The sequence below is a fragment of the Daktulosphaira vitifoliae genome, unplaced genomic scaffold (genome assembly GCF_025091365.1).
Source record: "Daktulosphaira vitifoliae isolate Bord-2020 unplaced genomic scaffold, ASM2509136v1 Scaffold_5, whole genome shotgun sequence".
NCBI lineage: Eukaryota > Metazoa > Arthropoda > Insecta > Hemiptera > Phylloxeridae > Daktulosphaira > Daktulosphaira vitifoliae.
The window spans coordinates 11,253,246-11,269,956 of NW_026099576.1; the positions used below are offsets into that span (position 1 = coordinate 11,253,246).

The window sequence follows — 16,711 nt, forward strand, 5'->3', positions numbered from 1 at the left end:
AAAAAAAAAACACATCATAGTAAAATTAATACCTTCTCAGCTTCGCATCGAAGCTAAAAAATGGGACAAATTTTTACACGAATTATATCATGTATTTTAAAAAAAAATTAATAACTTAGTTCAGGAATAATTTATTTTTATTAAAAATTTTTATAAAGAAAATATTAACTTAAGTTAATATTGATTTAAAAAAAATAGCTCGAATAAAAGTATATAAGAAGTTAATCTTTTATTTCATTAAAATATTGAATTAATATAAAAACTTATTTTTATTAGTTAAAAAAATTTTAAATAGCATTTATTAAAAAAAGTTTGCATTAATAAAGTTTAATTTGTTAACTTGATCTCAAATGGTCAAGAAGTATCATTTAAATACTTAAATCTATTTAAATTTTACCTTCCTTACTTGATTTTCTTGCAATACATTATTGTTTTAAATAAAGTTGAAAATTGTTATGTATGCTTCATAAATTGTCACCAGTGATAACTATTAAATACTAGTATCAACTGGAAACAATTCACAGTGCTTACAAAGTTTTTTTTTTAATTTTACCCTAAACATCAGTTATACATTCTAAAATGTTGAAAAAACTTAGATCACTAACTATAAACTATGAATTCTTATTTGTAAATAACCCATAAATTAATAAAGTTAGTCTTTTATAAGTGACAATGGTTTTAAGTAATTATCTCGATTTTTCTTGTTTACTATTGTCATTTTAATGATAAATTCTAGATAAATGGACTTTGCTTATTTATCTGCGTTTTAACAATGTTAATTTATCAAGAGCTGATAAAAGTAATTTATATAAATTATTTATTACAGTTCATAAGTCATCATAGTATACAAAAAAATGACAATTTGAATAACAAATTCATAAATTTCTATAGAATTTTTTTTATTCTTAGACATATTTTGAAAGAGTCTTTAAAGTATAATTCCACTCACATTAGCTGAGTAAAACCTACATTTTAGATAAAAAATAACCTAAATTTTTTTTTTTGATTTATGAAAAAAATCCTGAGTACATTACATTTTTTTAACTGCCCGTTTTAATGATTCTTTTTATTTTCTCAAAATATTATGTATTCATTTTATGTAAAGACTATTTATTGTTAAGATGTTAAATTTACATGAACTATGAACAAAATAGATTACTAGTTTAAAAGAAAATTGTTTTACACTTCGATTTATCTCTGATATTATTTTAGTAGTTATTAGTAAATTATTTAAGAGTTAAAGAGCTAGACAAAAATGAAATATATATTTTAGTTAGATTCCCTAACTCGCTTATCTACAATTATGATACAAGTATATATTCGTTGATGTCTTGAAAATTTTTAGTTAATTACTTATTTGAACTGTGATAAAAAAATATTTTAGAAGCGACTTTGCGTCTAAAAAAAATGCAGCTGAATAGTGTGACCTGTTAATATATATAATGCTCAGGGCCATATTGTGGCCCAGAACATAGTCACGTAGTTAATGGGCAACAGGAGTCCTGCTCACATGTTTAATCTCAAATATTTAACCCTGTGTTCATAATTATCTAAATTTAAAATAATTTAACAAAGATTTTATACGAAACATACAGGAAAAAAATGTTAACAATAACTCGTACGTAAAAAATAAATAAAAGAGTTTTACTATGCTAAATATTTTCAATATTAAGTTCTGTTAGAAGCGATTACTATACAAAATATTTTCTAATATTACTATTGTTTTGTTTAAAACATAATTTAATGAGTTAAATCTATTTCTATATTTAATATATTAAATACATAATTAATAAGAACGAAATATAATTATTTCTTACACTTATACGTGCTTTATTGAAAATGTTTTTAAATATAAAATTAATTCCACGAAAAATTAATTTATTAAATGTAATGAAAAACAATTCAATTTTTTTTATTTATAGTTAAAGAGAAATTAAGTATAAAAACTTCAGTATTAATAATTAATTGAAGTCATTACATACTAATAAAATTGTTTGGATTTAGTTTCTGTAGTTTATTTTTGCATCATCTACAGGGTACCTATATCCTATGGGATAGTTTCTCATCACTCCCATAGTGATCTAGTTACCTTAAAATGGATTCAAAAAATAATTTCAAATAGTTTCTTATATTTATACTTTTAAAATAAGCAAATTAATATCAATATATGAAAATTTAACTTGTGAAACCCCGTAGATAACATTTACATCTTGAGTTTATATAATTTCCACTTAAGAGGTATATATTACCAATCGGCGTTAACACAAATGTCATAAAGTCAACCGCTGTTCTTTGCGAATTTCTAGTATTTTGGGATTTCTCGGAGTTTGTTACTGTTGTAATTTCACACAGACCCTAGGAAATCCCAAAGTGTACCAGACTTCAAACATTCATTAACATAAACGTATTTTTACCTGAAGTACCGTTGAAAATCTAGAGTACACTATCCCGTCATCAAAGCTTTAAGTATTGTAAAAATTATTAAAACCTAAAACTTTGACGATCGGGAAAACGTACGCCAGCTATAATTAAGAAGAATTATAAAAATGTCACAGATTCATAACTAATATTTAAAAACTGTTGTTTTTCGAACCTTGTCGGTTTGTAGTATAACTTCTAGTCACATAGATATTTGTTTCACTTAATGTATCTAGTAAATTATACTAACAACCGACTGATCCATTAAATAAACTTCTTTATTACTTGAAATGTGTGTACTAAAATTAAATTAATTGCGTTTAAATTTTAAATACTAATATAAGAAAAATTGTTTTAACTAAAAATTTTAACTAACCACTAACACAATTCAAGTCACGACTAACCCTGAAAAATAAAAGATACTAGTCTAAAAATTTTGTCAGGTATCGAAGCCGGTTTGACATCCCCCCTGATTTAGTCAGGATATCTTAATTGTAGTCATACTCCTTGACACATGCGCAATACCATTGTCATGTTTAAAATTACATTTTAATATATAAAAACTATATTAACTAAATAATTTCTTATACTAAAATATTTTATTTAGATTTTTATCTAATAACATGAAAAATGAAACGTTTTAATTGAATGCTACACATGTTTTATGATACTTCCTGCTAATTTTTTAAAATTAGAATTAAAAATTTTTAATTCTAGAACAATGGAAGTCGCATTTATTCTACTACATTCCAGTTGTTCATTATTTTTTTTATTTAAAATACAAATAAAACATTGTTTGAAAGTTTTCGAAAATCGATTCGAAAATATCAAATAGTTTTCAATGGAATATAAAGAAAGTTTATTGTATTTTGTTATTTTTCTCTATAATGAACTTGCACAAAAATATGATATGTTAGTCCCATTTCGCAGTATCACTCTTCAATTGAGAAAATAATTGAAAAATAATCATCCTTAATTATCATTATTGCAGTTTTCCTTTAAAAAAATTATATTGGGGCGTGACATTTTAATTATATAAGAATCATAAAAAACATTTTAACTTTGTATAAAATAATATTAAATTAAATTTTAGGTAGACATTAATAGGACAGACTTTAGAATTAATAAAAAAGTTTAAAAAGGCTAACGACAAGTGGTACGAATCTTAAGACATGTTATTTAAATATGCTGTCAGTAATTAAAAAAAAAATATTCTGTAATCTAGGGTTTATTTTTTCGTTCATCATTCCGAGTATTTTATATTTACTAGAAAATTCTAGCGAAATTAACTATATTTTGATTTCTTTAATGTTGAATAAAATATTAAATTATAATTTCAATAATTCTTTAGAGTTGCGTTATTCAGAATTTTAAAAACGCTAGATCATAAATAAATTTTTTCTTTATAATTTGATGAAAAATCGAACTATTAGTATAGCTTGATAAAAGTTGCCCAGCGCTAAACAGTTTTTATACAAATAATTTCATTTTTTGTAATTATCATGTCAATGCTTCACGAACAACAAGTGTCGAACTCACTTTTGAAAAATCACATTTTAACAAAAAAAAATTAAATGAAAATAAAAGTAAGTGAATTTTAAGAATTTCTCGTTTGCTTGTATTGGCGTTATTTCAATGCAAAAATTCGCATTTCTAACATGTCATATTTTTTAAAGTTTTTTAATTGATGTATTATTTTTTATCCTTATAATTACTTGTCAATGAATATATAAGTCAACATTAATTAATGTTGCTATATCATTGTTTTAAATAATAATTTAATTAAGCCATGAAACACTGTGTTAAATTCCTACTTATATTACAATTTTTTAATTTTAAATTTTAAACTTACTTTTAATTAAAAGTCTACCTTAAAAACAGATTTCAATTTTATTAAATTTTGTTAATAATGACAGGTATATAATAAAAATATTTTTGTATTGTAAATACTTAATAGAATTAACGTTTTTAAATAAATCTAATTTTGAATTGGGTAAATTAGCTATCGTACTTTAACAATAGTAATTAAATGAAAAGTAAAGAAGCAAACCTTAGACATATAGTTATTATAATAGTAATACCTAAAATTTTATTATTTTAATTGATGGTAGTCAATTGTAAAATGTACTATAAAACAATTTTTAATTATTTAATCCTAAGAAAATATCTGTTCTACTTTATTTTAATATCATTGTATTAAAACTAGAGTATTACTAGAAACAAATAATCTTTTTTTCCCAATTTAGGAGCAATATTCCTTAATAACTGCAGCTAATTTTAATAAATTCTATGTTAAAATTTAAATAATTGACATCAATCACGATATTCAATTTTGCGGTTTTAGTGAAAACGTGTGAACATCATGTATAAAAGTGAATTATTAATTTAGAATACCTCATTATTACGCGGCAAAAATATTTAATAATTTTTAACAAATCCTTTATTTTTGTTACATACCTCTAATAATAAAAATAGTTTAATAATAAAAAGTGGTTGAGGGAAAAATATTTTTCGGTTGCAAAAACAATTTATTTTATTTTTTAAACGATTTTATTCTCTTTATTAAAAAAACGCATCCTTGTCAAAATAAGAGCGATTAAAAGTTTTTTCGAATCCTAATGAACGACGTTTATTATAGAAAAAATCTCACTAATTTCATTAAAATATTCAATGCGTTTTAAATCAATTTCTTAATTGAAAATAAAATATTTATTTTTAATTGTGAGTTCTACTATAATTGCCCTAATACAAAAGGGTAATTTCATAAGTGAACGAACAACTATTGATATTAAATAACAAGTTATTTAATATTATATAAAAAATAGAAAATTAAATTGAGGTAGGATAAAATTTAGGTATTATATTTGTTGTAAAAACTACTAACATCAACTTAAAACAATTAAATTAGATCATTTTTTAGTTAAAAACTCGGTGGTGTTCGTTCACTGATTTTATTTGGTATAATTTAAAAAAAACAGATGTTCGAGACATTATAAAAAATGTCTTAAAAGTAAAAATTAGTTGAAAAAAAATCACATTTATGATTTGAGAGGTCTTTATCAAATTCTTTCTGTACTTATGATTTTCATTGAATTTTCACAAAAATTTACCCTGTTTATAAACATATAATAAGATTGTACTGAATTTAAATGATATGGTTTTAATTTAGGTTAAAAATGCATAATCTTATTGATAAACTATTCTTAAGGAATGTAGTGAAATTAAGTAATATTATTCATTATTTAACATATTGAATTATAAATTAATTTAACAAAAATTATGTTGGTATTGATTAGTAATTATTCTAAAACTTTTTACATTTATGTCTTATTTTAATTATTTGATACAGAAAATATTTATGTATAAGTTAAAGCTTCTTATGTGTTTTTGTTATTTTAACACTTAAAAATAATTTCTGAGTGATATTTTTTACTATATAATTTTTTAATTTAAAATGTATTGAAATATTTCCATTATAAGCATTAGATTTAATGAAGTCATTATCTAAAGAAGACATGTTAAAAAAATATTAAAATATTATAAATATGTATTTAAAAAATTATAGTTTATTTTGCACTGATATTTTCATAAAAAGATTATGTAAGAAAAAAGTTATCGCTCCTAAGTGTAAAAGCAATTGGTGAAAAATTACATTTTTACGTTTTGAAAGTTTAATAATATATTAAAAACATTAATATTTTAACTTTGAATTACTTATATGACTTCAATAAATCAGTAATGTTATGCATTAAAATTTTAGTTATATTTTTTTAATGAAAAAAAAAAAAACAAAATTTAAATTTCATTTTATATTTGGATAACAATATAATGAAATACCTGGTTCCCTTAATAATTATTAAAGTAAATTTTTAATGGTACGAAAACAATAAAGAATGCGCATAAATTGATTTAAAATGGCGTGCGTTAAATATTTTTCAGTTGATTTATTTTAACACGAGTATCTTGGAATTTAAAAGAGCTGATAATTTAATTTAATTTTGACCAGCTCGCTGGAAATCCCAAAGAGTACCAATATTTTATTCATTAATGTCTAGTCAGTTGATATTATAACATCAATAATAGACTCTTTATTATTATCCTAGACACATTAAGTTATCGTATCATATTTTCGTTCAATATATATAACATTAAAGCTTGCTTTATCAGAACATTATATTTTATTATATACACGTGTTTTATAAGTGAATTTTTGAACACTACAATCAAAATTTAAAATAAATAAAGTTACAATTAAATCTTTCTGATCATAATTAATTTTGTAACAGTTCATAGAATTGTTTTTTTTGTCACTTACTATATATTTCCGTCAAAAAAAAATTAGTTAACATTTTTTAGGAATTTTCGATTTTGTAGAAATTCTAGTAGTAGTTAAAACATCTTTACTAGGTTGATACTTTTAACTAGCTAAAGATATTTTATGCTACTCCAAGGATTTCTAATAAATTTACTTAACATTGGAATTCACCTATAATAAAAATTGGTCACTTACGACTAATTATTTAAAATTAAAATTATATTAAAATATTTTAACTAAAAAAAATTAAAAATATTTTTACTCAAAATGTTCCAAAAAATGAATAAAAAAATCGAGGATAAATATTTTGGAAACAATATTATCATTATCAACGCTAAACACATACAAACAGTACCTACAATTTAGTAATCTTTTTGTAACGTTTTAAGTTAAATATTTTTTTAGTTTTAAATTAAATTTTTAACATAATTTTAATTATAAATTGAATTCACAGTGAAAAATATTAATTTACAATCATTATACAACCGATGTTTTCTTATGTAACCCCATACAGGCAACAAAAACATCTTTAGATTAATATATTTACTACTAAAGATGTTACATGTTACCAATAGGAATATACCATAAATTATATATACTGTATAATTTTAAGAGCCTGGTATTTTGGAATTCTAGATAGCTGGTAATTAATTTTATTAATTATCTAAACCTGCTCTCTTAAATCCCAAAGAATACCCGACTCAAATCACTTATTTTGATTTCCCTTAAAACCATAGGGTATCGAAATTCGCTTGGGAATTTAAACGTCCATAATCCCACAGCAAATCCGTTACCTTGAAGTATTTAAGTAATTTTGTGTCGAATGTTCATTCATGTAGATATTTTAACACGTGTATTTAAGTAGTAAACATCTTTAGCAAAATATAATTATAACTAGCAAAAAAATGTTTATACTACCCAAATAAATGTATCAAAATAATCATATATTTCAATGATTTAATATTCGGTTAGTTATTAAAGTACAATAGATAAATTAACATATACAGTTGGGTTAAAAATTATAAAATTAAAAAAAATATTACATTTAGTGGACACTTTATTTGTTGATTTTGTAGTCTACGTCAGCCCGCCCACCTAGTTTTAAGTATGTTCAACAATCAAACACAAAACTAGATGAAACAGGACACGTGGTTCTACTGTATATTATTGAAGATAAGTATTTGAAAGGGTTCCTTTATAAAATGTGTACAACCATTTATTACATATATTATGTTATAAAAGAGTCTTATATCAATTGCTAGTATAATTCTAGTCACGAATTAAATTTTCACGCGTTACTAAGAACAATACTAACAATCGACAAAAGAAGTATAATATTTTTAGTGAAAAATGTACTATTTCTAATTTACTCACTTATAGTAGACTGCTGATATTTGTTATTCGTCACCAATACAATGATACTGAGGCCCTTCAATCACTTCACGGTTACTTATAATGTTTACACGAGTACCTGCTAAACGAAAAAAAAGGTCTAGTTTGGTCCTATCCTACTACCCATGTTGATCAAATGTCGACTTTCTAATATTCTGTTCAAATGTATTTTTCTGTACACCCGTTAAACTCTCTAAAATAAATTCTAACCATCTTATTGGAAAAAAATCGTCAAGTATCTTACATTACTGATAAAAGTTCATAATTTTTATTAGTTATTATAAAAATAAATTAGTTTGTAAATATTTAATATTAGTGCAATGTAGTGAATTAGAATTTATAATTATAATACAGAGATATCTTACCATGTGACTGCAATAATATTTAGTCTTAAAGCATAATATTTCACGTTCATTTCATACGCCGTTTCAAAACAAAACTCAAATGTATACTATTGTGGTAAACACTAAGGTCCGTGTTATCTATTATTAAATGTTATTTTAATGGTTATTTTTGATCGCGTTTTAATAGAATCATTTATCGATTTAATTAGTGTATAATTGTGTAAGTTAACTGCCACATGTATACACTACGACGCGTTATGTTGTGCATATTATGCATTATATATTATATTACATAAAAAGTAAAATTATTGAAAAACAAACTTACATTTTGATTGTTTGTCCTTATTTTTTACTAAAGCATTTTTTAATTTCATGTTAAAGATAATTTAATAATCAATTAAAAGTATAATTTTACAATATAAATATACATTTTTATAATAATACAATATCTTTGAGCAATTTGTTAAAAATGGTGAACATTCATATTACCTTAGAATATTGCATTTCAGTTAAAATCAGAAAACTAATATTATATTTTATAAAACTGTACAAAATGTATAATTTGAAATTTATTCTGCATCTGAAATGAATAAACAAATCTACATTATAATGTACTCATGAACTTGAAACATTGACCTAAATTAAATTTATGTTGTTTGCGTTTTTATTTCAACGGTCATACATGATTGAGGTAATGTTTTTTACGAGGCATTCAATTTTTAAGAATTTACAATATTATTGAACACATTCAAAATTGTATTTTATTAATATATAAAAGATGTTCAAAAATTTGAGAATGTATTATATAATAGAACAAGAAAAAAAACGATTTTTTGGGATTATTACTTAGATTTCAAAATGTTTTTTTCAACTAAACTCGATTACGAGACTCCGGGAAATTTTTGCCGCGAGCCACTAGCGTTTTAAAAGTCCACGCGCATATTTTGAAAAAAGGTATCGTATCATTTTTGATCATATATATATATTTTGACTCTGAATTTTTAGATAATGAATCTTTATGTCAATTTTTCTCATTAATTCATATTTAATATATGTTATAGTTGTCATATATGAATTGATTTGGTTATTAACTATCTTCTTGTTTTGATATTATGTTAGTTATTTTTATACTTCATGTTTCGTTTATTATGTATACAGATACTTTCTATCAATTTCTTTTTAATATCTTTATAATACAAAATTTGTGTGATATATTTTCATCGAGTTTATTGTTATAAAGATCTTATGTTTTAATTTTTTTTTTATATCCATGCAGTGTTAATATAAGGAAATGATTTTGCATTTGTGCAGTATATTTTGTATATTTTATCAAGTAATGTTTGATAAGTTATAAATTAATTTTAGCACGATCATAAATATAAGTTTATACATACATTTCAGTGTTGATAATCTTATTTATTTCACAAGTTTATAGTGAAAATTGGGATCCATCTATGCTGTACAATGTCAAATCACGGTAACCTATTATCTTATCAATATTGACTTTTTTACGTAGTCTCATGAATAATAACTTGCCCAATTTTTCTGTAATTATTCTATAATATTAATACAATTATTATGATTGGAATATTATTAATTATTGTGTATACCAACGCCCCTAAATTTAGTTTTTATTGATTATAGAGGGTTATTAGGACTGCGAGTAATTTCTTAATACGTAATTTATTTTATGTGATTATTGAATCTTTATACTTTGTGTCAATATATTTTTTGAATTATCAAAATAATATAAAATTTGTTTTTTATAAAGAGGGCCTTAGAATGGAGGCATATCTCGTCAGTGTGGACCTTTCTATCTGTTATGTTTATTTTAGACATGTGTGATCTATTTGAATAGTTAAAATGAAAATCTTTATTTAAAATTGGTTATAATTTTTATTATTAATTATTTTTAACCCTAAACGTAATTTTACTTAGTACTACAGTATGACATTAAAAACAATGTGAAAATAATAGTCTTTTGTCACTGTGTTATCGTATTCAGACTTTTTTCGAAGTATAATATCAAGATTATAGGGGCTATATATTAAGAAAGTCATGCCAAGTGTAGACAGTTTAATTGCAGACAAAATTCTATTCAAGCTATACAATAGTTATAAAAAAACTATTAATGATGAGGTTCAATTTTCAATGTAATATTAAGTAACAATTTCTAATTTATCCATCATTTTTCTATGTATTTCTTGATTGTTTAAAGTAAGATAATCTAATTCCTTTCCTTTACATCTACTATTATCGTTTAACTTTTCATACCCGTATTGCTTTTATAAATAAATATTGTGTATTTATTGTTGTTATGCTATCGACCTGTGATAGTGTTCTATTTCAGTCACTTATCGACGTAGTTCATAATACTTAATCATTAAAACTATGTTAACTTCATATCTAATAAATTTTATTTTAATATTAAATCATGTGATTATAACATGAGAAGTATTCCAATAATGATGTATATTCTTGTGAAACATTTTATAGATTCATAAAATGTTTTCCTTAATTGAAAAATGGTGAAGTCTGTATTATTGGTAAAACTCTTAAGAGATATTATTTTATTTAACTGAACATCTCTTTAGTTGACCTTTTTTAGTGTAATTTTCATGAAAAAGGACAATTGACATATTCCCTATTTATGTTTTAAGTACCTGTAAGTGTAACCATGCTGGTTGTAGAACGGTTTTCTAACGGACATATAAAGGTCACAGATCCTTTGTATTTGATAAATATTGGTACCAATTGACCTACAAAATGTTTTTAAATAATTTTGTTTTTTCGAGGCATTCAAATAGCTGTTGAAAATTATTTTTCATTTCTACATAAATATATTGAATTGTTTTATCAGAGTTTGGTTTAATACAAAAGTATATTTGCATATAATTTTAAATGTAAAATTATTATCGGATTTGAAGATTAGAAATTAGTATCATAATTGAAACTAGAAGGACTTAGCCCCCAAAAATTTTATTCTAGCAGTGTATATAATTAGTGTCACTTTCATTTTTTTCATATACATTTAGCATGCTGCTTTTCACATAATTTAATTCATAAATTTCAGTTAAAAATTAAGTTTGTTAATAAGTTGATTCAAAAGTAACATTTTTTAAAAACCATTGATCAATTAACTTCAATACATTCAAACATTTTTATTCTGTAAAAATTGTTAAATTAAATAAAAAAAAATATAAAGATCCAACAGTTGATTTTTTAAATTTATATATTATATAATCTAATAGAAACTATTCAATTATTACATAAATCAATTTTCAAAATTAAAAGTAGGTACTGTCTACTAAAGTTTATACAATATTATATATTATTATTTAGGATGTTCAGTATGTAAGGAAACGGGTTTATATTGTGTTAATTGTTTGTAACAATTCACCTGTTTCCTTAATCACTGAACATTATATAATACTAATAATAAAACATTTTTTTTTAATTTTATAGTATTAAATAAATTTAATACTATATTTTAAAATAAGATTCATTTTATACATTTTTGGACATTGACATATTGTCATGATACTGTGCCATGGACTATAGCCTCACCTCCCCAACCTTTAACCAATTATTAGTATAAATAAACAAAACTTTTGGGAAGTCAAATATAACTTATTTTAACTTTAAATAATTTCTATTAAAAATACTAATATTACATTGCACCTATGAATATTTTTATACATAACAAAAAATAATGGATATTAATAAAATATAATACTTTAATAAATATAATATATCACTTTGCCTTAAATATACTCTAAAAAGTATTGAAATGACCCAAAAAAACGACAATAATGCCTTAAAAATCTTAAAATTAAAAAAACAACAAAATAATGCAAAATAAATTTTCACTATTTAATCATCTATTACTTAAATCGAATTTTATACTTAAAAAGCATTATATAAAATAATACTAAAAAATGCAATTTGCATTTAAATATCTAATCATAATTCTCTAAATTACTTACAACATGAAAATATTTTTGAAAATTTATTTTTGGTTTTTATTAATGACATGTATTTTTTGATTTATCAAATTGAGAAATCAAAGAACTTTTTCAGTTCATCCTTAATATCTTATAGAAGTGTCAATGTATTATTTTTAAATAGCAATATATATATTTTACTAGTTTATAAAATATAAAATAATGTAATTATGAAAATGACTGGTCAATAACAATTTTTGGACTTGTATTTTGGAGGTTTTTAACATTTTTTTAGTGGGAGGGAGTACAGTTAAGAAGTAACTAATGATGATATAAAATAGCATGATCTAGCGCTTCACCTTCAATCTGTATTTTAATCTGTTAATAACATCCAAAGTACTATTTCAAAAGTTGTTCTTGAGTAGTCATTTTCTTAATTAGATAGTTTTCTATTTTATAACTAAATACGCATGTTGAAATTATTTTTATTTTGATAGTAATTGAGTGGGTTATGATAAACGGATCACTCTATAAATGACTTTGATTTTAGTAAAAGTATGTAATTAACAAAAAAAAAGTCCTTGGGCAAAAATCCTAGCTATACTTCTAGTATTATGAATTGTATGACGTAAAGATATCTGTCTAAAATTGGATGAAAGTTTATTATTTGATGATATCAAGTGAAAATAACATTAGTCAGTTATAATAAATTATCATATGCTTAAAAAAGATGAAAGGATAATTTATCAGGAGCATAAACAATAAAAATATGCATGAAAAATTTATTATTTGTACTACATACATTTTTTATTATTTTTATAGATAGGTTTTAAAGGGTTCAATATAAATCCAGAAAAATTAAATGCATGTGGTGAATTTGAATTTAATAATCAAAAGTACATTTTAAAACACGGATCAGTTGTTATAGCTGCTATAACTTCGTGTACAAATACTAGCAACCCTAGTGTTATGCTTGGAGCTGGTAAATTAAAATATATTGTTTAACTTAATGTTTAATTAACATTACTACTGTAGTATTTTATTGTTTTTTTACAGGTTTATTAGCACAAAATGCTGTACAAGTTGGATTATCAGTAGCCCCTTATATTAAAACTAGTTTGTCTCCTGGATCTGGAGTAGTTACTTATTATTTAAGAGAGAGTGGAGTTATGCCATTTCTTAAACAACTCGGTTTTGATACTGTGGGTTTTGGATGCATGACTTGTATTGGAAATTCTGGACCTTTACCTGAGTCTTTAGTGAATGCTATTGAATTGGTAAGTTGAGTTTATATTGTTTTTCAAAAGAGATATATTATTAAGTCCTTTTTTTTTGCAGAATGATCTTGTTTGTTGCGGTGTGTTATCTGGAAATAGAAATTTTGAAGGCCGTATACATCCAAATACTCGTGCTAACTACTTAGCTTCACCATTATTGGTAATTGCATATGCAATTGCTGGACGTATTGATATTGATTTTGAAACTGAACCTATTGGTATTTGAGATGAACAATAAATAATAAATGTATAGAATGTATTAAAAAAAAACTTATCAAAATAATTTCTAAATATTTAGGTATGGGTAAAAATGGTGTACCAATATTTTTAAAAAATATTTGGCCATCTAGAGAACAAATTCAGAGTGTTGAAAAAAAAACAGTAATACCAGCAATGTTCCAAGATGTTTATGCTCGAATTGAAAATGGTTCTAATGCCTGGCAGTGCCTTCAAGCCCCAGATGGACAACTGTATCCTTGGGATTTTTCATCAACCTACATAAAGAATCCACCATTCTTTACTAACATGACAAAAGTACATAATTAATGAGCAATCTAAAGCTTTAAAAAAATAAATTTGCCTTTAAATCATTTCAATTATAGTTTTTTTATAATTTAATATTTTAATTTTTTTTTCGTTTCCTCCTATTTTTATATTATTAAAATATATTTTAATAATTAAAATAAAATAAACTAATTGAAATAATTTTTACTATTTTAATATTTAATACAAGGAAAAAAATTTGAATATACAAAAAAAATGTATAAAAGTATATGGTATTTAGTTAAGTTAAAATATAAAATAAAATGGTTAACATACCTTTCAATTATTTATTAAGAGAAAGTGTTCTCAGTATTTTAAGTGCCAGATTTTTAATCACTATTATTTAAGTATAAATACTAAATAGCTCATAAATATTGAAATTCTAAAATTTTCATTTTCTTTTTCAGACTTTGCCAGGTATTCAGTCTGTAAGACAAGCTCATGTGTTATTGTTTCTTGGTGATTCAGTTACTACCGATCATATAAGTCCTGCTGGAAGTATTGCTAGAAATAGTCCAGCAGCTCGTTATTTAGCTTCAAAAAAGTTAGTCTATATTTATTATATCATATAATACGGTATTTAAATTATTTTAATTAGTTAATTTTTATGACTCAAGTTAATTTTGGTATTATTGTTATCAATTTTTTTATGATTACAGCATTACACCCAAAGATTTTAACTCGTATGGTTCAAGAAGAGGTAATGATGACATTATGGCTAGAGGAACATTTGCAAATATACGTCTTGTGAACAAATTGGTGAAAAATACTGGACCGAAGACCTTGCACATTCCTAGTGGACAAGAAGTAAGGAGAATATTAACAAACATAATTAAATGAATATAACTAAAATTAAGAGAAAGTATTTTGAAAACTGAGTAAAAATATATGAAAGCATAGATTTCAGTTTTCCAGTACTTTTATCATAATATGCTACTTTACACAACCATAAATGTAAGCATTATGTAAATTAATAGGTGTCCAATTGGGGTGTCAGAAAATAGGATATGCGCTTAGAAAATAATCTTAGAAACTAAAAATAATATATTTTCAAATTAATTTTTTTGACCAACATTTTATTTTAATTGAACTAATTAAATCTGTGGTTTATTCCTAAAGCTGTTGCAAAAATGGGGTTTTGAAATATTTTATCATATGTATGAAGAGGAATGTGTTCTTTTGTATGTCAAAATAGTACCATTTTATTTTAATAGGAAGGTTTGTTTTTTTGCCTTTCAAAAATATCTATTTTCATAAGGCTATATTGAAATTAAAAAAATTGTTTTTACTTTCTTGAATAATATTAAATCTTATTTATTTTGTTTACATAGTTGGATGTTTTTGATGCAGCACAACTATATGCTAAAGAAAATCGCTCATTAATTGCTATTGTTGGTAAAGATTATGGATCAGGATCTTCAAGAGATTGGGCAGCCAAAGGACCATTTTTATTAGTAAAACATTTTAAATTATTTAATATTTTTTTTTTAATAGATAATATATATTTTTTTTTATTAAATTAAAAAATTTACTATTATTATGATTAGGGTATCAAAGCTGTTATAGCAGAGTCTTATGAACGTATACATCGCTCAAACTTAGTCGGTATGGGTATTATTCCTTTGCAATTTCTTTATGGAGAAAATGCAGAAACTTTAAATTTGACTGGTCATGAAGTTTATGACATTATTATTCCACAAGACTGTAAGCCATTGCATGAAATTGAAGTCAAAGTATGAATTAATATTTTTAATTATATTATACTAGTTATACATTATTTATTTTAAATGATAAAATAGATAGCAGGTAAGTATAAAAATTGTGTTATACCTATTATTTTTTACTGCAATATACCTTACACAATTTTGTTATTGGTTAAGTTGACTTATTAAATGTGGAAAGCTATTGATTATATCAGAAGAAATAGGAATGTAAAATTGATTTCAAAAAAAGCTTTTATTGACTTACTTCCATATTTCTCATTATAAGCAGAGTAAAAAAAAAATTGGATGGTTAATTCTAATTTTTTCTGCTTAAAACATATTTTCATATCACAAAATATATAATTATCTGAACTTTTCAATGGCTTAGTCCACTTCGCTTATGGTTTTTATAATATTTATAATATTTTATTTAAATTATAATTTAGACAAATACAGGCTTATCTTTTAAAGCCATATTGCGTTTTGATACTGAAGTAGACATCTTATATCACAAGCATGGAGGAATCTTGAACTATATGATAAGAAAAATGCTTTGATTTTTATTTCATCACTTATATAATTTAATATTTATGATATGTATTAATTTTAAAAATTAATGTAATTTTATTGATTGGTTTAGGTATATTACCATTTAAGTTTATTACATTTTATTTTATATACATTTTTGAAGTATTTTTGTTTTTTATTTGATTAATTATATTATGTGTTTTATTATTGGGTAATCTTCTTAATTATATATTTTTTTCAATGAATA

At 23.2% G+C, this 16,711-nt stretch overlaps 1 protein-coding gene across 2 annotated transcripts in view; it reads left to right on the forward strand.

Annotated features, from left to right (window-relative positions):
• Positions 1-16,711, forward strand: part of LOC126906614 (cytoplasmic aconitate hydratase-like) — a 29,374-nt gene extending 12,663 nt beyond the window's left edge. For both annotated transcript variants that reach the window (XM_050687280.1, XM_050687281.1), the window contains exons 10-18: positions 13,236-13,395; positions 13,470-13,690; positions 13,752-13,908; positions 13,989-14,224; positions 14,641-14,777; positions 14,893-15,040; positions 15,565-15,687; positions 15,781-15,966; positions 16,383-16,711. In XM_050687280.1, the coding sequence (XP_050543237.1) occupies positions 13,236-13,395; positions 13,470-13,690; positions 13,752-13,908; positions 13,989-14,224; positions 14,641-14,777; positions 14,893-15,040; positions 15,565-15,687; positions 15,781-15,966; positions 16,383-16,493 (1,479 nt within the window). In that variant the 3' untranslated portion in view covers positions 16,494-16,711. The remainder of the gene's footprint in view (positions 1-13,235; positions 13,396-13,469; positions 13,691-13,751; positions 13,909-13,988; positions 14,225-14,640; positions 14,778-14,892; positions 15,041-15,564; positions 15,688-15,780; positions 15,967-16,382) is intronic.